We start from the raw sequence: 14,535 nt of genomic DNA, 5'->3' as shown, positions 1-14,535 counted from the left end.
CCACCAAAGAAGAAAAATAAATAAATGACACCAATTACCCAAAATACACAATCAAAGCAGTGGCAGCTACCACTAAAAGAGTAATTGCAACGTGCCAGGTATTGTTCTAATGCTTAAGATATGTGAGCTCACTTAACCCTCACAAATACCCTACAAGAAAATCTTTATATTTATAAATACATATTTACATTATTATCCTCATTATTCTCATTTATATTATATCCTTATTTCCTCAGATGAGGAAATTGAGGCACAGAAAAGTTCATAACAAGAACAGAATTAAGGGGGCACCTGCATGGCTCGGTGGGTTAAGTGTCTGCCTTTGGCTCAGGTCGTGATCTCAGGGTCCTGGGATAGAGCCCTGCATTGGGCTCCCTGCTCCACGGGGAGTATGCTTCTCTCTTTCCCTCTGCGCCCGGCTCATGCTTACTTTCTCTCACTCTCTCAAAATAAATAAATAAAATCTTAAAAACAAAACAAAACAAAACAAAACAGAATTAAGGTTTAAGCCCAGGCAGTCTGGGTCCAGAGGCTGTTTAACCACATTGTTTACTGCCTCTCTGAAATTGCTATTGCTATTCTTTTATTTTATACACAGGTTAGAGCTCACAAGGCACGTTCAGGAACATACAAGATAAGGGCTATGAAGTACAAGATGCTAGGTAAAAGATTAAAGTAGATGTCTGTCTTAGGCTGGGGTTCGAGAAGACCTCTCAGGGTAGGGATATTCAGGCTGAGATTTGAGGGATGAGGAGCCAGCCAGGTGGACTGCAGCGAAAAGCCCAGAGGACTCAGCACTTAGGAGGTGGTAAAGAGCCTGGAGCCTCAGGAAAACAGAAAGCAGGCTAGGGTGACTGAAAATTGGTAAAAGGGAGGACAATGGAGGTATGGCCAGAGAGGTGGGCAGGGCCCACTTGCCCAGGCCTTGCAGCCAGGAATGGGTGATATAATCAGAGTGCAGCAGGAATCCTTGTGGCAGGAACAAGATCCACCAGCATCTACCATGTTTCCACCCTCTACCTGGACTCTGCCAAGCAGGTCATAGTCACAATTTCATTTCTGCTCCCTGCAACTCCGTGGTATGGTTATTGTAACTTCTATTTTATAAAAACAGACTTTGTAGCTCAGAGAGTTGGAGAACAATTTTTTAAACTGCTGCTGTGCTAATGGAATTCCTTCTACCTACTCTAAAATCTTTCTCTAAGAACTCAGGGAACTGTTCTGTACGCCCCCCGCCCCCGGAAGCGCTGCTGAGATTTTACAATTACTCAAATGGTCTCCATAATTTGGGGTGGTTAATAGGTAATGAATTCCACACTGGTAAGGGAGAAGGAAAGAGAAGGCAGGTAAGGCGAGAAGGTGAACTGAGGGACAGACGAGGTAGGTAGGACTGGGGACTGAACACTGGTAGATACCCTAAAGATCCAGCGAAGAGAGAGGTCAACAAAAATGGAAGGGCCCAGAGAGACATCTAAAGGTGACTGAAGGGGCGCCTGGGTGGCTCCGTTGTTAAGCGGCTGCCTTCCGCTCAGGTCATGATCCCAGAGTCCTGGGATCGAGCCCCACCTCGGGCTCCCTGCTCAGCGGGAAGCCTGCTTCTCCCTCTCCCACTCCCCCTGCTTGTGTTCCTGCTCTCACTGTCTCTGTCAAATAAATAAATAAAATCTCAAAAAAATAAATAAATAAAGGTGACTGAAGGGATACGCAGGAAGGAGGGAGCCAATGGTGATTAGAACTAAAATACACTGGGAGCGAGGGGAGAAATGAGCTAGGAATGTTGGGCATTACCCGAGAGAGGAGGAGACGGGGGAGTGGGAAGAGCCCTGGCTAACGGGGCGGGACCTTGAAACGAAGCCGGCCAGAGAGGAGCCTGAGGGGATGAGCCGAGGGCTGATAGGCGGGGCCAACGATCTAAGGTCGGGACCAGGGGAGGCCCAGGGACCCTGAACCTGGGGTGGGCTGGGCAAACAGCTCCTCACCCGGTTCTGCACCGTGTCCTCCGGCGCCGCCGAGAGTCGTGTCCGCCGCCGGAGACAGAGCGGCGGAGCGGGGGGCGGAGAGCCCTGGCCCCTCCGCGCCGAAACTCCCACCGTGACGGACGGCAGCTTCTCGACTGCATCGTTCCGCGCGTAGCCTCCGGGCCCCAAGGCTGCCATCGTCGTGCCGGAGCCCGGCGACCGTTACGCTCCTTAACCGCCGCCGCCGCCGCCTCCGCGACCCACTAGAAGAGCAAACGGCCGCGGGAAAAGCCGCCGCCGCCGCCCATTGGACGCGGCCGTCCGCGTCTGGCCAATGTCAGGGCTGCCGGGCGGCGGTTTTGACCAATGAGGGCTGAGAGGCGGAGCGAAGTATATGGCAGGGTGGAGCCATAGCTAGTTTACTTGATGCCTGATCAAGGGAAGTGGCGTTTTTTATGCGGTTTGTGTTTTTTTATCATTAACAGACATTTAGGTTTTAACTTTTAGGTAGCTAAGACCAAAGCCTCAGGTTCGCTTTTTACTGCACTCCCCATCCCCGACCAACTACCCACGCAATAGCAGTCACCCGGATGTAAGCGTAGGGCGGAGCCGAACGAGACGGACCACTTGGCGCAGGCTCAGAAAAGCCGTGACTCCACCTCTCCCCCAACACGTGGTAAGGTCAGGAGAGCTAGGAACAGGCTTTGCGCCGAAGGCCTCGCCTTTCCCCGTTTGCCACGTGACCAGGGCGTAACTGGTAACACGGCTGGGCGCGTAGCGCGCAGGCGCTCTCTCTCCCCCCTCCCCTGCACGTGACGAGGCACCAGGGCCCATCACGTGAGGCAGGCGGAGAGCGGGCGGGGCCGGGTTCGGCGGCGTTCGGCGAGAACCAAAGTGAGACTGCAGACTGGGCGGGACTCAACAGGGTCGAACAGTCATGCCCAAGTACTGCCGGGCTCCGAACTGCTCCAACACTGCGGGCCGACTGGGCGCTGACAACCTCCCTGTGAGCTTCTACAAGTGAGCGCAAGCGCGGGGCGGGGCTTCTGGGGGCGGGGCCCGAGGGTAACTGCCCCTGTGCCGGGCGCCTGGGCAGCTTGCAGGTGTTTAGAAGTAAGGCTAGCAAAGTGAAGAGACGGTCTTCTCTGCACTAAATACGGCACATACGAAGGTGCAGTTGTGTTAAAGCGCAGGGATAGACTATTAACTACAGGTAGTGAAAGGGGCGAGCTTGAGAAGTGGGACTGTGGAGGGAGGAGCCTAAAACTGCCCACTCGTTATTTCCACGAATTTGAGATATCTCAAACGGAAAACATCCGAAACTGAGCTGATCTTGTCTCCCTCCCAAACCTTCCACAACCTTTCCTATTTCAGTTAAGAGCTTCCTCCATCTTTCCTGTTGTCAGGCTGGTAACCTTACAGTTATCCCTACCTCTTTTCTTTCCTAGCACTTGAGAAAGTAAAAATTAGCTTGAACTGTTAAAAAAAAAAATCTGTCTTCCCATTTATTATTCCCCGGCTGGACTAAAAGACACGGGAAAATCTGGGTGAAGAGTTAATGGGAAAAATATTTCTACATTTTTCTCAGGGACATGCTGCAGATGTAAAGTGAAAAAAAAAATCCCGTCTGAGTGACTGCTGCTTTTTTACTAGGAAACTTTGTTCTCTAAAATCATAGGCTGTCCTAAACTTCGCCATTTGGAGTTACAGCAGTAAAAATGAAACATCTCACTTAATGTCTGGAGGAGTTGTCATTTTGACACTGAGAAGCAACCCCAGTTGCTTCTGTCCAGGTGCAGAGCTTCAGGTAAGGCATTTCTGGACACAGTTTTCCACATCTACCTAAACTTTATTGCTTTCAAGGAGACAGGACCCTGGACTCACTTCACAATCCAGACCTGATATCTATCCACACAGTTCTGCTTTGCTTTAAGCCTACCCAAACAATTCCATTTACATTTCACCTAAAATTCACCCTTCTCTCAAATCCAAATAATAACCTGTCTTTTCCTTTGTTGGGTGAGACTCCTTATAGTACCTCCAGTGTGCAGTTTCCCTCATTGCCATGGTAAATGAACCTAGGACTCTGTTGGACTACAGGTGTGTCCCTGGTGGCCTTAGTCTAAATGGGCCAGGACGCATTCCTCATCCAGTCCATCAGCAGATCCTGTTGGCTCTCCCTTTAAAATATATCCAGAACTGACCACTTCTGACCCTCTTCTCTGTCTGCATTCTGGTTCTGGCCATTACCATCTCCTGACTGCACTATTTTAGTAGCCTCTTTGGCAGTCAACCCACACCCACACTCTGATCCCCACACATAGTCACAGGGAAACTGTGTACTCCTGAGTCAGATCAGAGTCCTCCTCTGTTCAGATCCTCCCCTGGCTCCCACCTCGCTCTAGAAAAGACAAAATGGTGAGACTGGAGCAGACAGAGAGCCCTACAAAACGCTACAGGAGCTGGATCCCCAATATCTGTATGACCTCATTTCCTTCCTCCTGCACCTTACCACTATGCTGTAGTGTCACTGGCAACTCTGTGTTCCCCTAGCATGTCAGGCACACTGTTGCCCCAGGGACTTTGCTTGTGCTTTCCCTTCTGCCTGGAAAGGTCTTACCTTTATGGTCACCACTCTAGGTAAAATGATAACTCTCTCCTGCTTTATTTTTCCTTTTAATGCTTATCACTATCTGGCATATCACATATTTGATGTATTCATTTATTGACTCCCCTGCTAGAATGTCAGCTCCATGAAGGCAGAGATTTTTCTCTGTCTTGTTCTCTGTTATTTCCCCAGCCCTCAAACAGTGCCTGGCACATAGTGGGTGCTCAGTAAATATTTGTTGGATGAATTTCATTAATGCATTTCAGATGGCCTCCCCCAGGAAACCCAGCAATCCGTGTCCCTTGAGGGACCCTGGTGCAGAGTAGGAGTAACGCAGAGGGGTCTTTAAAACTAAATCAGCGCGTCCAGAATCGCTTTTTTAGATATGTCACTCTGGTACTGTTTATTAATTCAGCAACTCTCAGTGTCTCCTGGAGTAAGGAAGCCCCTGCTGGACACAGAGGACCCTGACAGATCTTGTTCCTGTCCGGACAGAGCTCTTGGATAGGTGAAGGGTCCAACATTGAAGAACTGAACACCCAACCCTGGGAGTAACTCCCCATCCTTTCTTCAGCACTGCTGTCCCCCGTCCAGTCCATCAACCCATCCTTTGACTTACCCTCCAAACACATCCCTACCCTGCATCAATCACAACAAAACCCCTAATACCTTGGCAACACAGTTATAAATGCAAATGGGAATATCCTAACTGAACTATTAGGAAATAACAGAAAACCCCTACATCTCCAGCCTGATCACTTCTCATGACCTCTGCTCTCATAGTTAGTTCAGGCCGCCATCCTCCGTTAATGAGACATTGAGATGGCTGCTTGCTGGCCTCCCTGCCTATACTTCTGCGTCCCTTACAAGAACAACAATAACTTATTTGGAGAGCACTTATTGTATGCCAGGCACTGTTCTAAGTGCTTCACATATAATAACGAGGAGAACAATGACAATTGTACAGAGCAACCAGATGACTTTATAAAAATCAGTTCATGTCTATGTTTAAATCTCATCAATGGCTGCCCATTTCCACCTCAAGGCTCACAGCCGAGTCAGTCTTGCAGAAGTCACATGGTTAAGAGTTTGGTGAGGAGCTGTTTCCTAAGGAGATTCAGGAGAAGGCATGGATGGCAGGAAGGAACAAGGTGAAACGTATCGAAGGAAGTGGCTGCCAGGGAATAACATAAGAGCCTGCCAGGCAGCCAGAAGAAACATTCATTAGTTCTGTTTTCAGCCCTTTCAGAACATATGAGAGTCATCTCTAATGGGAAGCCTATGAGTTAGGAATTGTATTTGGGTGGCAGTAAGAAAGTTGTGAAATATTATTGGCTTAAAAAAATTATGGAGGTGATAGGGTACAGCGTGGTTAAGTTATGCTGCAAAAACAGACACAAAATCTCTTACTATAACAAAGGTTTATTTCTCATTCACACTATGTCCTTTGCAGACCATTTGTGGACCTACTCTGCAATATCCTAACCTGGGACTCAGGCCAAAGGAGCCTCCCCTGTGTAGAATATTGCTGGTCTTGTAGGAGGGGGAAAAGAGAAAGTAGGAAGAATCACCCAATGGCTCCTCATAAATGCTATATTTAGAAGTGGCCCATGTCACTGTCAGTCCTTTTTGGCCAAAGCAAGTCTATGTCAAGCCTCAGGTCACTGCAGTAGAGAGATGTAATCCTCATGTGGAGAAGGGCAGCAAATATTTTGAACAATAATAGAATCCACCAAGGGTTTATTTTTCTCTCAAATAAAACAAATACAGAGGTTGACAGGCCAGCACTTGTGTGGCAGGTCCACAATCATTAGGGCTCAGGTTCCTATCTTTCTGTGCTGTCATCCTTAGCATGTGGCTTCCGTGCAAGATGGCCGCCAGGTGCCCCAGCCATCATCACCTGGTAAGAAGAAAAGAGAAGGAAGAGCAAAAGGGGCTCCAACTGTGAACTGAGTTAGCCCCCTTTATAAAGCCTTCCCAGAAACCCCACCCAATGGTGAGTTCTTCATCATTGGTCACCCCCAACTACAAAGAAGACTGGGAAATGTAGTAATTTAGCTGGGCATTTAACCACCCTGCAGACATTTTGAATTGATTTTAACTTTTTTTTTTTTTTTTTTAAAGAAGGACTTCTAGCAGTGTATGCCACTACATGATCTAGAAAGATGACCAACGAGACTACACTATTCTATAGAAAAGGAGGGCACTGGCTGTCCACTTGAAGTAGATTTTATTTTTATTTTTTAAAAGATGTATTTATTTATTTGACAGAGGGAGCAAGAGAACACAGGCAGGGGGAGCAGTAGAGGGAGAGGGAGAAGCAGGCTCCCCACGGAGCAGGGAGCCTGATCTGGGACTTGATCCCAGGACCCTGGGATCATGACCTGAGCCAAAGGCAGATGCTTAACTGACTGAGCCACCCAGGTGCCCCTAAAGTGGATTTTTAGATTGCCCATTATAAAAGTGTTGCTATCCAGAGGAACAAAGGAGAGTAAGAAAAAGACCAAGTGAGGAGGACGGTTTTCATGATACTTTCCTCCTTTGCCCCTTGAACTGTCCTGATCCATTTGAGGACCCTTCGCATTTAAGGTACCATCCCAGATTGCTCACACAACACGAAAGCATTCACTGGCCGGAACACGGCCCCACCTACATAAAGGAACCTGGGAAACATAGTCTTTCAGCACAGCACATGCTGACCTCAACTAAAGTTGGAGTTTTGTTAGTAAGGAAGAAGAAAAGGAGGTGTGGAGTAGTCACTTGTCAGTCTCCACCAAGGAGGAGGGGGCGGGGAAGGCTGCTGCAAGAGATGTCTTGTGCGTGTCCAGGCAGAATGGGCTTGATGGGAGGATTTGCATCCCAAACAACGGCGAAAAGGACTGTGGCCACCAGAGGTCCTGGCTGGGTGCCCTGGGGTTCTGCTCTTTGGGCGCCACAGCTCAGATTCTGAGTCAGCCCCTCTGTCCTCTTTGAGCAGCTGCACCCCCACCCCCAGCCGCCCCATCCGTCGGCCCTTTGGCTGGGAAGTCTTGCCCCCATGCCCATCTCTGTTCATCCTGCCCACCTCCTTTCTAATGTGTCTCTTCCAGTTTCTTTATGCAAATACAAGCAAATCTGAAAACGTGTCCTAATTTCCCCCTTTATCACTGTATTGGTTTCCTGCGGATACTGAAACAAATTTGATGGCTTAAAACAGCAGAAATTATTCTCTCACCGTTCTGGGGACCAGAAGTGCAAGTCAGTTTTACTGGGCCAGAATCAAGGTGTTGGCAGGGTTGCTCTCCCAGCAAGGCTGGCTGTAGGAGAGAATCCGTTTCTTGCCTCTTCCGATTTCTGGTGGCCACGTCACTCCAACCTCTGCCTTTGTGGTCACATCAGCTTCTCTTTCATCTGGTGTAATATCCGCTCGTCCCTCTTACAAGGACCCTTGCGATTGCATGTTGGGCCCAAATGAACGATCTAGGATGACTTCATCTCAGGAGCCTTAACTTAATCACATCTTTGGTCGTGCAACGTAGTATTCACAGGTTCCAGGGATTAGAACATGGATATCTTTTGGGGGCCGTTACCGAGCCTGCCACAATTACTAAAAGCAGATATACTCTGTTTAGAACTTTGCTCTTTTCACGGAATGTATATGCCTGAAAATAGCATGTGAGTGCATAGAGCGCCTCCACATTCTGTTTTAGGCTTGTGTGGTATTCCTTTGTGTGCATGTGCCTGAATTTGTTACCTTGTCTCCTATAGATGGTGGTGTCCCCCACTCTCTATCACCCCTGAGTCTGCCCTTTTGACAAAGAGAGAGAGGGCCTCGGAGCCCGCAGCAGATGAAGGTATCCAGCTATATTTCTGGTCAACTTCTGTTCATGGAATTGATACTGGTCTTCCATTTTCAGTTGTGGTATAAAGTTTCTCTTTGAGGTATCTTTGTTTCATTTTTAAAGTTGGTCAATTTTAAGAAAAATATTAAATAATGTGACAGATATGGAAGGTATTGTGCAGGTGGAATGTGAATGACTGACTATTTGGTTATCTAATGCCACATAACAAACTATCTCAAAATTTAACTGCTTAAAATAAACATTTAATGTGTCACAGGTGCTGACAGCTGCCACAGGACAGACTGGCCAGAACTCAATTATGTGGCCACCCCTGGCTGCATATGAAGCTGGAAAAAGGGATCTTCATCTTGGACAGTCTTGAGTCTCAGATAATATCCACCCACTTCCACAGGGAAAGCTTTTATTTAGTTCATTTTTTAAGCTTTAATTTTTAATTTGTATTTTTAATTGTCAAATACATATAAAATCTACCATCATAGCCATTTTTTAATATACAGCTCAGTAATATTAAGGATATTCTCATTATTGTGCAACCAGTCTTCAGAACCTTGTCATCTTGCAAAACTGAAACTCTATACCTGTTGAACAACAGATCCCAATTTCCTAGTCCCCCCAGCCCCTGGAAACCACTGTTCTATTTCTTTTTCTATGAATTTGACTACTCTAGATACCTCATATATTTTGTGTGTGTGACTGGCTTATTTCACTTACCGTAATGTTCTCAAGGCTCACCATATTATAACATGTGTCAGAATTTCCTTTTTAGGGGCACCTGGGTGGCTCAGTCGTTAAGTGTCTGCCTTCGACTCAGGTCATGGTCCCAGGGTCCTGGGATCGAGCCCTGCATCAGGAAGCTTTGCTTCTCCCTCTCCCATTCCCCCTGCTGGTGTTCCCTCTTTCGCTGTGTCTCTCTCTGTCAAATAAAATCTTAAAAAAAAAAAAAAATTTCCTTTTTAAGAATAATATTCTGTTGTATGCATGTACCACATTTTCTTTATCCATTCATCCATTGATGGATATTGGGTTTCTTCTAGCTTTTGGCTATTGTGAATAATGCTGTTAGGAACATGAGTGTGCAAATATCTCTTCGAGACCCCACTTAACGATACTTTTAGGTATATACCTAGAAGCAGAATTGCTGGATCATATGGTAATTCTATTTTTACTTTTTTTGAGGAGGTACCATACTGTTTTCCATAGTGGCTGCACCATGTTACATTTCCCACCAGCAGCGCACAGGATTCCAGTTTCTGCATATCCTCACTAGCACTTGTTTTGATTTTTATTTATTTTTTAAAAAGATTTATTTATTTGAGAGAGAGAGAGGTCACACACACACGAGTGCAAAGAGGGGCGGGAGAGGGAGAGAGAAACTTTTAGCAGACTCCTCACTAAGCTCAGAACCCAACGTGGGGCTTGATTTCGTGACCCTGAGATCATGACCTGAGCAGAAACCAAGAGTCGGACACTTAACCGACTGCGCCACCCAGGGGCCCCTCAGTTTTTACTATTTTTTTTTTAAGATTTTATTTATTAGAGAGAGTGTGTGAGCACAGGCAGGGGTGGAGAGGGTGAGGGACAAGCAGACTCCCTGCTGAGTATGGAGCCCAATCCCAGGACCCGGAGATCATAACCTGAGCTGAAGATGCTTAACCGACAGCCACCCAGGCGCCACCCCCCCCGTTTTGATTTTTTTGTAGTACCCATTCTGATGGTTATGAGGTGATATCTGATGGTTTTGAATTGCATTTCCCTAATGATTAGTGGTATTGAGCATCTTTCCATATGCTTGTTGCCCATCTGTATATCTTCTTTGGAGAAATACCTGTTCAAGTCTTTTGCCCATTTTTAATGGGGTTAATTTTTGTTGTTGTTGAGTTGTTTTAAAAACCTTTTAACAGGTGTTTTCAAGCATACACAAAAAATAGAGTTATATGAATGGATTGTCATGCATCTGTCACTCAGATTCACCAGTTGTCAACATTTTGCTAATCTTTTCCGTCTTTCCCCATCCACTTACACCTTTAATGCATGATTTTAAAGTAAATCCCAGATGTTACTACTTTTACCTATAAATATTTCAGAATGTTTTTCCAACAGATGACTATTTTAGAAGCATAAACCAATGCAATTATCATACCTAGCAAAATTAATTTCTTACAACTATCCAATACCCCATTCATGTTCAATTTTCCCCAACTGTGTTAAGATGTCTTTTTATGGAATGATTTGTTGCAGACGAGCTCCACAACCTGCAATTGGATGTTTCTTAAATCTCTTTTAATCTATCACCCCACCCCACCCCACCCCTGCCCACATGAATGTGGACACATTCTAGATTTGTCCAGTTTTATAAACTGCTCTCTCAGGCTCATGTGGAGGAACAGATTGTGGGGGAGGACAGAGTGGCCACGGGTGGGGAGATCAGGAAGGAGGCTGCTGCAAAAGTCCAGCCAGGAGGGGATGAAGGCTGGATGGGAGGGGCAGCAGAGGTGGGAGAGGTGGGCTGATGTTGGGTGTTTAAAAGGTGGAGCTGAAGTGGGGGATGCGGTTTGGTGGTAGAGAGAGCCTGGGTAGGAGGCAGGGCCAGCTTCTGGCCTGGGGAGACCGAGGTTTGGAGCCCAGGGATCTCTGGGTGTGCATGTCCTCGGAGAAGGCTGGGACTGCACCTGATATTGCTGACACCGTAACCCCACGGTCCCTGGCTGGTTCCCACTGAACCCGCTCAGGTCATGAGATCAGGGATTGGCTGCGGCACATGGGCCGTGAGGACTGGGTGCCCAGCTGCCACCAGCACCTGTGCAGTGAGCACTTCCCACCATCCTGCGTCCAGTGGAGCTGGGGTGTGCGCTACCTGTGGGCTGATGCAGTGCTGTCCATTTTCTCCCCGGCGCCCCCTGCTAAGGTGAGCAAAAGGAGGTCCTGCTGCTGGAGTCTGACCCCCAGTCTTCCCCCCCCCCCGGAAATGATCCGTGGAGTCTGATCCCCAGCCCTCCTCTCCTGAGGGAAGTCCCTCCTGCAGCCTGATCCCCAGCCCTCCCTTCCTGAGGGAAGTTCCTCCTTGAGGTCTGGCCTTATCTGAGGGCAGTACCCCTCGGAGTCTGGCCCTGATGGCCCACCCCCCCCCCCGCCCACTCCCAATCCCATGCCTTGTCTTCCAGAGGCAGCAGAGTTCCCGAAGCACTGAGAAGGCAGGCGTGCCTCCCTCCCCACCGGAGGCCACGCCCCTATCCCCAGGACCAGCTGTGTGGCCCCTGGGACCCCGTGCACATTGTGGTACTGGGGTCAGCATCCGGAGGCCCTGAGGCCACGACCGCCGTGTTCCTGACCCCCCCTGCCCCCTGCTCCTGCCGGGCCCACAGCCTGGAGTCCAGGCCCATCAACCCCTGGCCAGGCTGGGCACAGTACTGGGAGCGCTGCAGCGGCGGGTGCGGAGACTGCAGGGGCGCCAGGAGCAGCCCCAGGGGCAGCTGTGGGCTATAGAGCAGCTGGGGCAGCAGGTGTGCAAGGAGGGCCTGCCACCCAGGGGCACCGGGGCATGCTGTGCCTGGTGAGTGGGGCCACCTGGCCCCCGTAGCATTTGTATTTTCTTTTCTTTTCTTTTTTTTAAAGATTTTATTTATTTTTTGACAGAGAGACGAGAGAGGGAATACAAGCAGGGGGAGTGGGAGAGGGAGAAGCAGACTCCCTGCTGAGCAGGGAGCCCGATTCGGGGCTCCAACCCAGGACCCCAGGACCATGACCTGAGCCGAAGGCAGACGCTTAACGACTGAGCCAGCCAGGCGCCCCCATATGTATTTTCGTTTAAACTAGAGTCCAGTATTTAAAAGAACATTTCACTCATGTTTCCAAGTTTCTGGCTTGTCTTGAAAAGAGTCCATCTGGCAACACCTACCAGCTATTGGTCAGAGCAGGGTAATGGCTGCTCTATTTATTAATAATATTTAAGGAGCCCTTACTCTCTGCCAGGCAGCGTTAATAACTTACTGAAAACTCACTATGACCTTGATGCGGCTCTGGTCCCCATTTTTCAGATGAAAAAACAGGCGCCAGGATGCTACAGTCACTTGCCCAAAGTCAGGCAGCCAGGAAGTTGCAGAACGAGGATTCAAGCCAGGTGTCTGACTGCGCAGGAGGCTAGTCCTCTCCTGTTGGGAGAGCTCCTTGCCTGGCTCCTAATAGAGCTTGAGTTTGCAACCTATCTCCTAGAGTCTCCCCGACCCCATCTAAAGGCCCTTTTGCTCCTATATCTTACTACTGAGTATTGGAGGAGGGTATCTGGTCTTGAAGAATCAGTTTGACCAGGGCTTTTCCCTGCTTAAAACCCCCAGAGCCAAGTTTGAGGTCCCAGGGCTCTCAGCCCTGGCTGGACAAGAGAAGTGGGAAGGGGTTTCAGAAAGGAGCCCCTCTGGGATGCCTGGGTGGTTCAGTGGGTTAAGCATCCGCCTTCGGCTCAGGTCATGATCCCGCAGTCTCGGGATCGAGCCCCTCAGTGGACTCCCTGCTCAGCAGGGACCCTGCTTCTCCTTCTGCCCCTCACCCCATTCGTGTTTTCTCTCTCTCTGTGTGTGTCTCTCTCTCAAATAAATAAAATCTTAAAAAAAGAAAAGGGTCTTTAAAAAAAAAAAGGAGCCCCCCAAAGTAGCCCTGTAGCTAAGGTGTCTCAGCCTGACAGCCAGTGGGTTGGACATGGCTCACAGATAGGATTTTTTCTGGCCTCAACAACAGTGTTTTGAAACAATTTTTGGTCTTTCCTGAAGGCTCAGCAGATGTAGCAGCACTGGGCTCGTATTCGCAGCTAGCATCAGTCAGCTGGAACTGCAATGTGACTGCCCCTGGACGCTCTGTGTTTGAGACGATGACCTGACCATGCTGGGGCATAAGGGGGACATACAGAAGAGCAGGGACAGAGCTCCAACTCAGGCCTGGGACTCTTCATGAAGGCTGCCGGGGCCCCTGGGCTGACAGTGTCTCTCTCTGCCTCCGCTGCCCCCATTCAATCCTATTTTTCCATGTCCTTCTCTCTTCCCACATTCATCTTTATGTTGCTGCTGCCCCATCTCCGTCCTCCTGTCTGTCTCCCCGTTTCCCCACTGCTCTCTTCACCTGCCTCTTTCTGTGTCCCTCATATCCCTGTCCCTCTCTGTCTTCCTCTGTGTTTGGCCTATCTCCGTATCTGTCTCTCCATGGCCCCCACATTTTCCTCTGTCCCCATACTTCTTTATTCCCCGCACGAATGTCTCTCTGGCCTCACATCTCTTCCCGTCTCCCCACAAATCTCTCTCTGCCCACATCTCTGTGTTCCCTGGCATCCCCCCCCCACCTTGGCCTCCCTGTTCATCATTTCTCCCGCCGTCCTCTCTGCCCTTTCTCCTGCCCTCCCCTCTTTCCCCTATGTTCTCCATCTCTATCACTTCTTTGTCTGGGACTGCCTGGCTCCCTGGACCGGAGGAATCCCATCATCTGTGGAGGGCCTGACATAGCTGTGGTCATTGCCCAGAGTCCTGCACCTCCCACACTGGATGCCAAGCCTGAGCTCCTGGACACTGAGACCCCCAGTGCGTAAGGACCAGGGCAGATAATGTGGTGGGACAGATGACGGAAAACGAAGAGGGGCGCCTGGCTGGCTCAGTCGGTAGGCGGCTGCCTTCGGCTCAGGTCATGGTCCCGGGGTCCTGGGATCGAGCCCCACATCGGGCTCCCTGCTCAGCGGGAGGCCTGCTTCTCCCTCTCCCACTCGCCCTGCTTGTGTTCTCTCTCTCACTGTGTCTCTCTCTGTCAAATAAATAATTAAAAAAAAAAAAAAAAGGAAGAGATAGTCCTCATACATGGGCCTGCCTAGCCCCACCACCCATGCCTGGGCCATTGTAGCACCTCCCTCAAGGGCCTGGCTCCAAGCACCCCCTTCTACGGACCCCTTGAACCTTGGGGCTGACCTGGGCCCAAGCCCCATCAATCCTTATTCCCTTTGGTGCCAGGTTCCTGCTACCCCTAGCTTGACACTTCGCGGTCAGTAAAACAGTCTCGAAGCAGAACAAGGATTGCTTATTTGGGGAGAATAGTACCTGGTTCTGAAGAGCCCCTCATACCCTTTGCCAAGTATGGTGTTGAGCTGGGTATACAGCAG

The 14,535-nt window shown here is 49.2% G+C and overlaps 2 protein-coding genes across 2 annotated transcripts in view; one reads left to right on the top strand and one right to left on the bottom strand.

Moving 5' to 3' along the window:
* WDR62 (WD repeat domain 62) overlaps nt 1-2,201 on the bottom strand; it is a 42,690-nt gene extending 40,489 nt beyond the window's left edge. The window contains exon 1 of the mRNA XM_028123538.2: nt 1,980-2,201. Coding sequence (XP_027979339.2) covers nt 1,980-2,156 — 177 coding nt within the window. The 5' untranslated portion in view covers nt 2,157-2,201. The remainder of the gene's footprint in view (nt 1-1,979) is intronic.
* A 563-nt stretch (nt 2,202-2,764) lies between these two features.
* On the top strand, nt 2,765-14,120 carry THAP8 (THAP domain containing 8). The gene is given in 8 exon segments (XM_088026934.1): nt 2,765-2,964; nt 3,637-3,765; nt 8,665-8,767; nt 11,138-11,313; nt 11,570-11,656; nt 11,658-11,736; nt 11,739-11,908; nt 13,279-14,120. Coding segments are annotated over 8 exon segments (1,509 nt in total). The 5' UTR covers nt 2,765-2,895; the 3' UTR covers nt 13,975-14,120.
* Nucleotides 14,121-14,535: the final 415 nt, after the last annotated feature.

This window comes from Eumetopias jubatus, unplaced genomic scaffold (genome assembly GCF_037043125.1).
Source record: "Eumetopias jubatus isolate StellerSeaLion01/CBP00866 unplaced genomic scaffold, mEumJub1_p1.0 scaffold_10, whole genome shotgun sequence".
In the NCBI taxonomy this organism is placed as follows: Eukaryota; Metazoa; Chordata; class Mammalia; order Carnivora; family Otariidae; genus Eumetopias; species Eumetopias jubatus.
The sequence above is the reverse complement of the archived record's forward strand: the minus strand, read 5'-3'. Positions and strand labels throughout refer to the sequence as shown.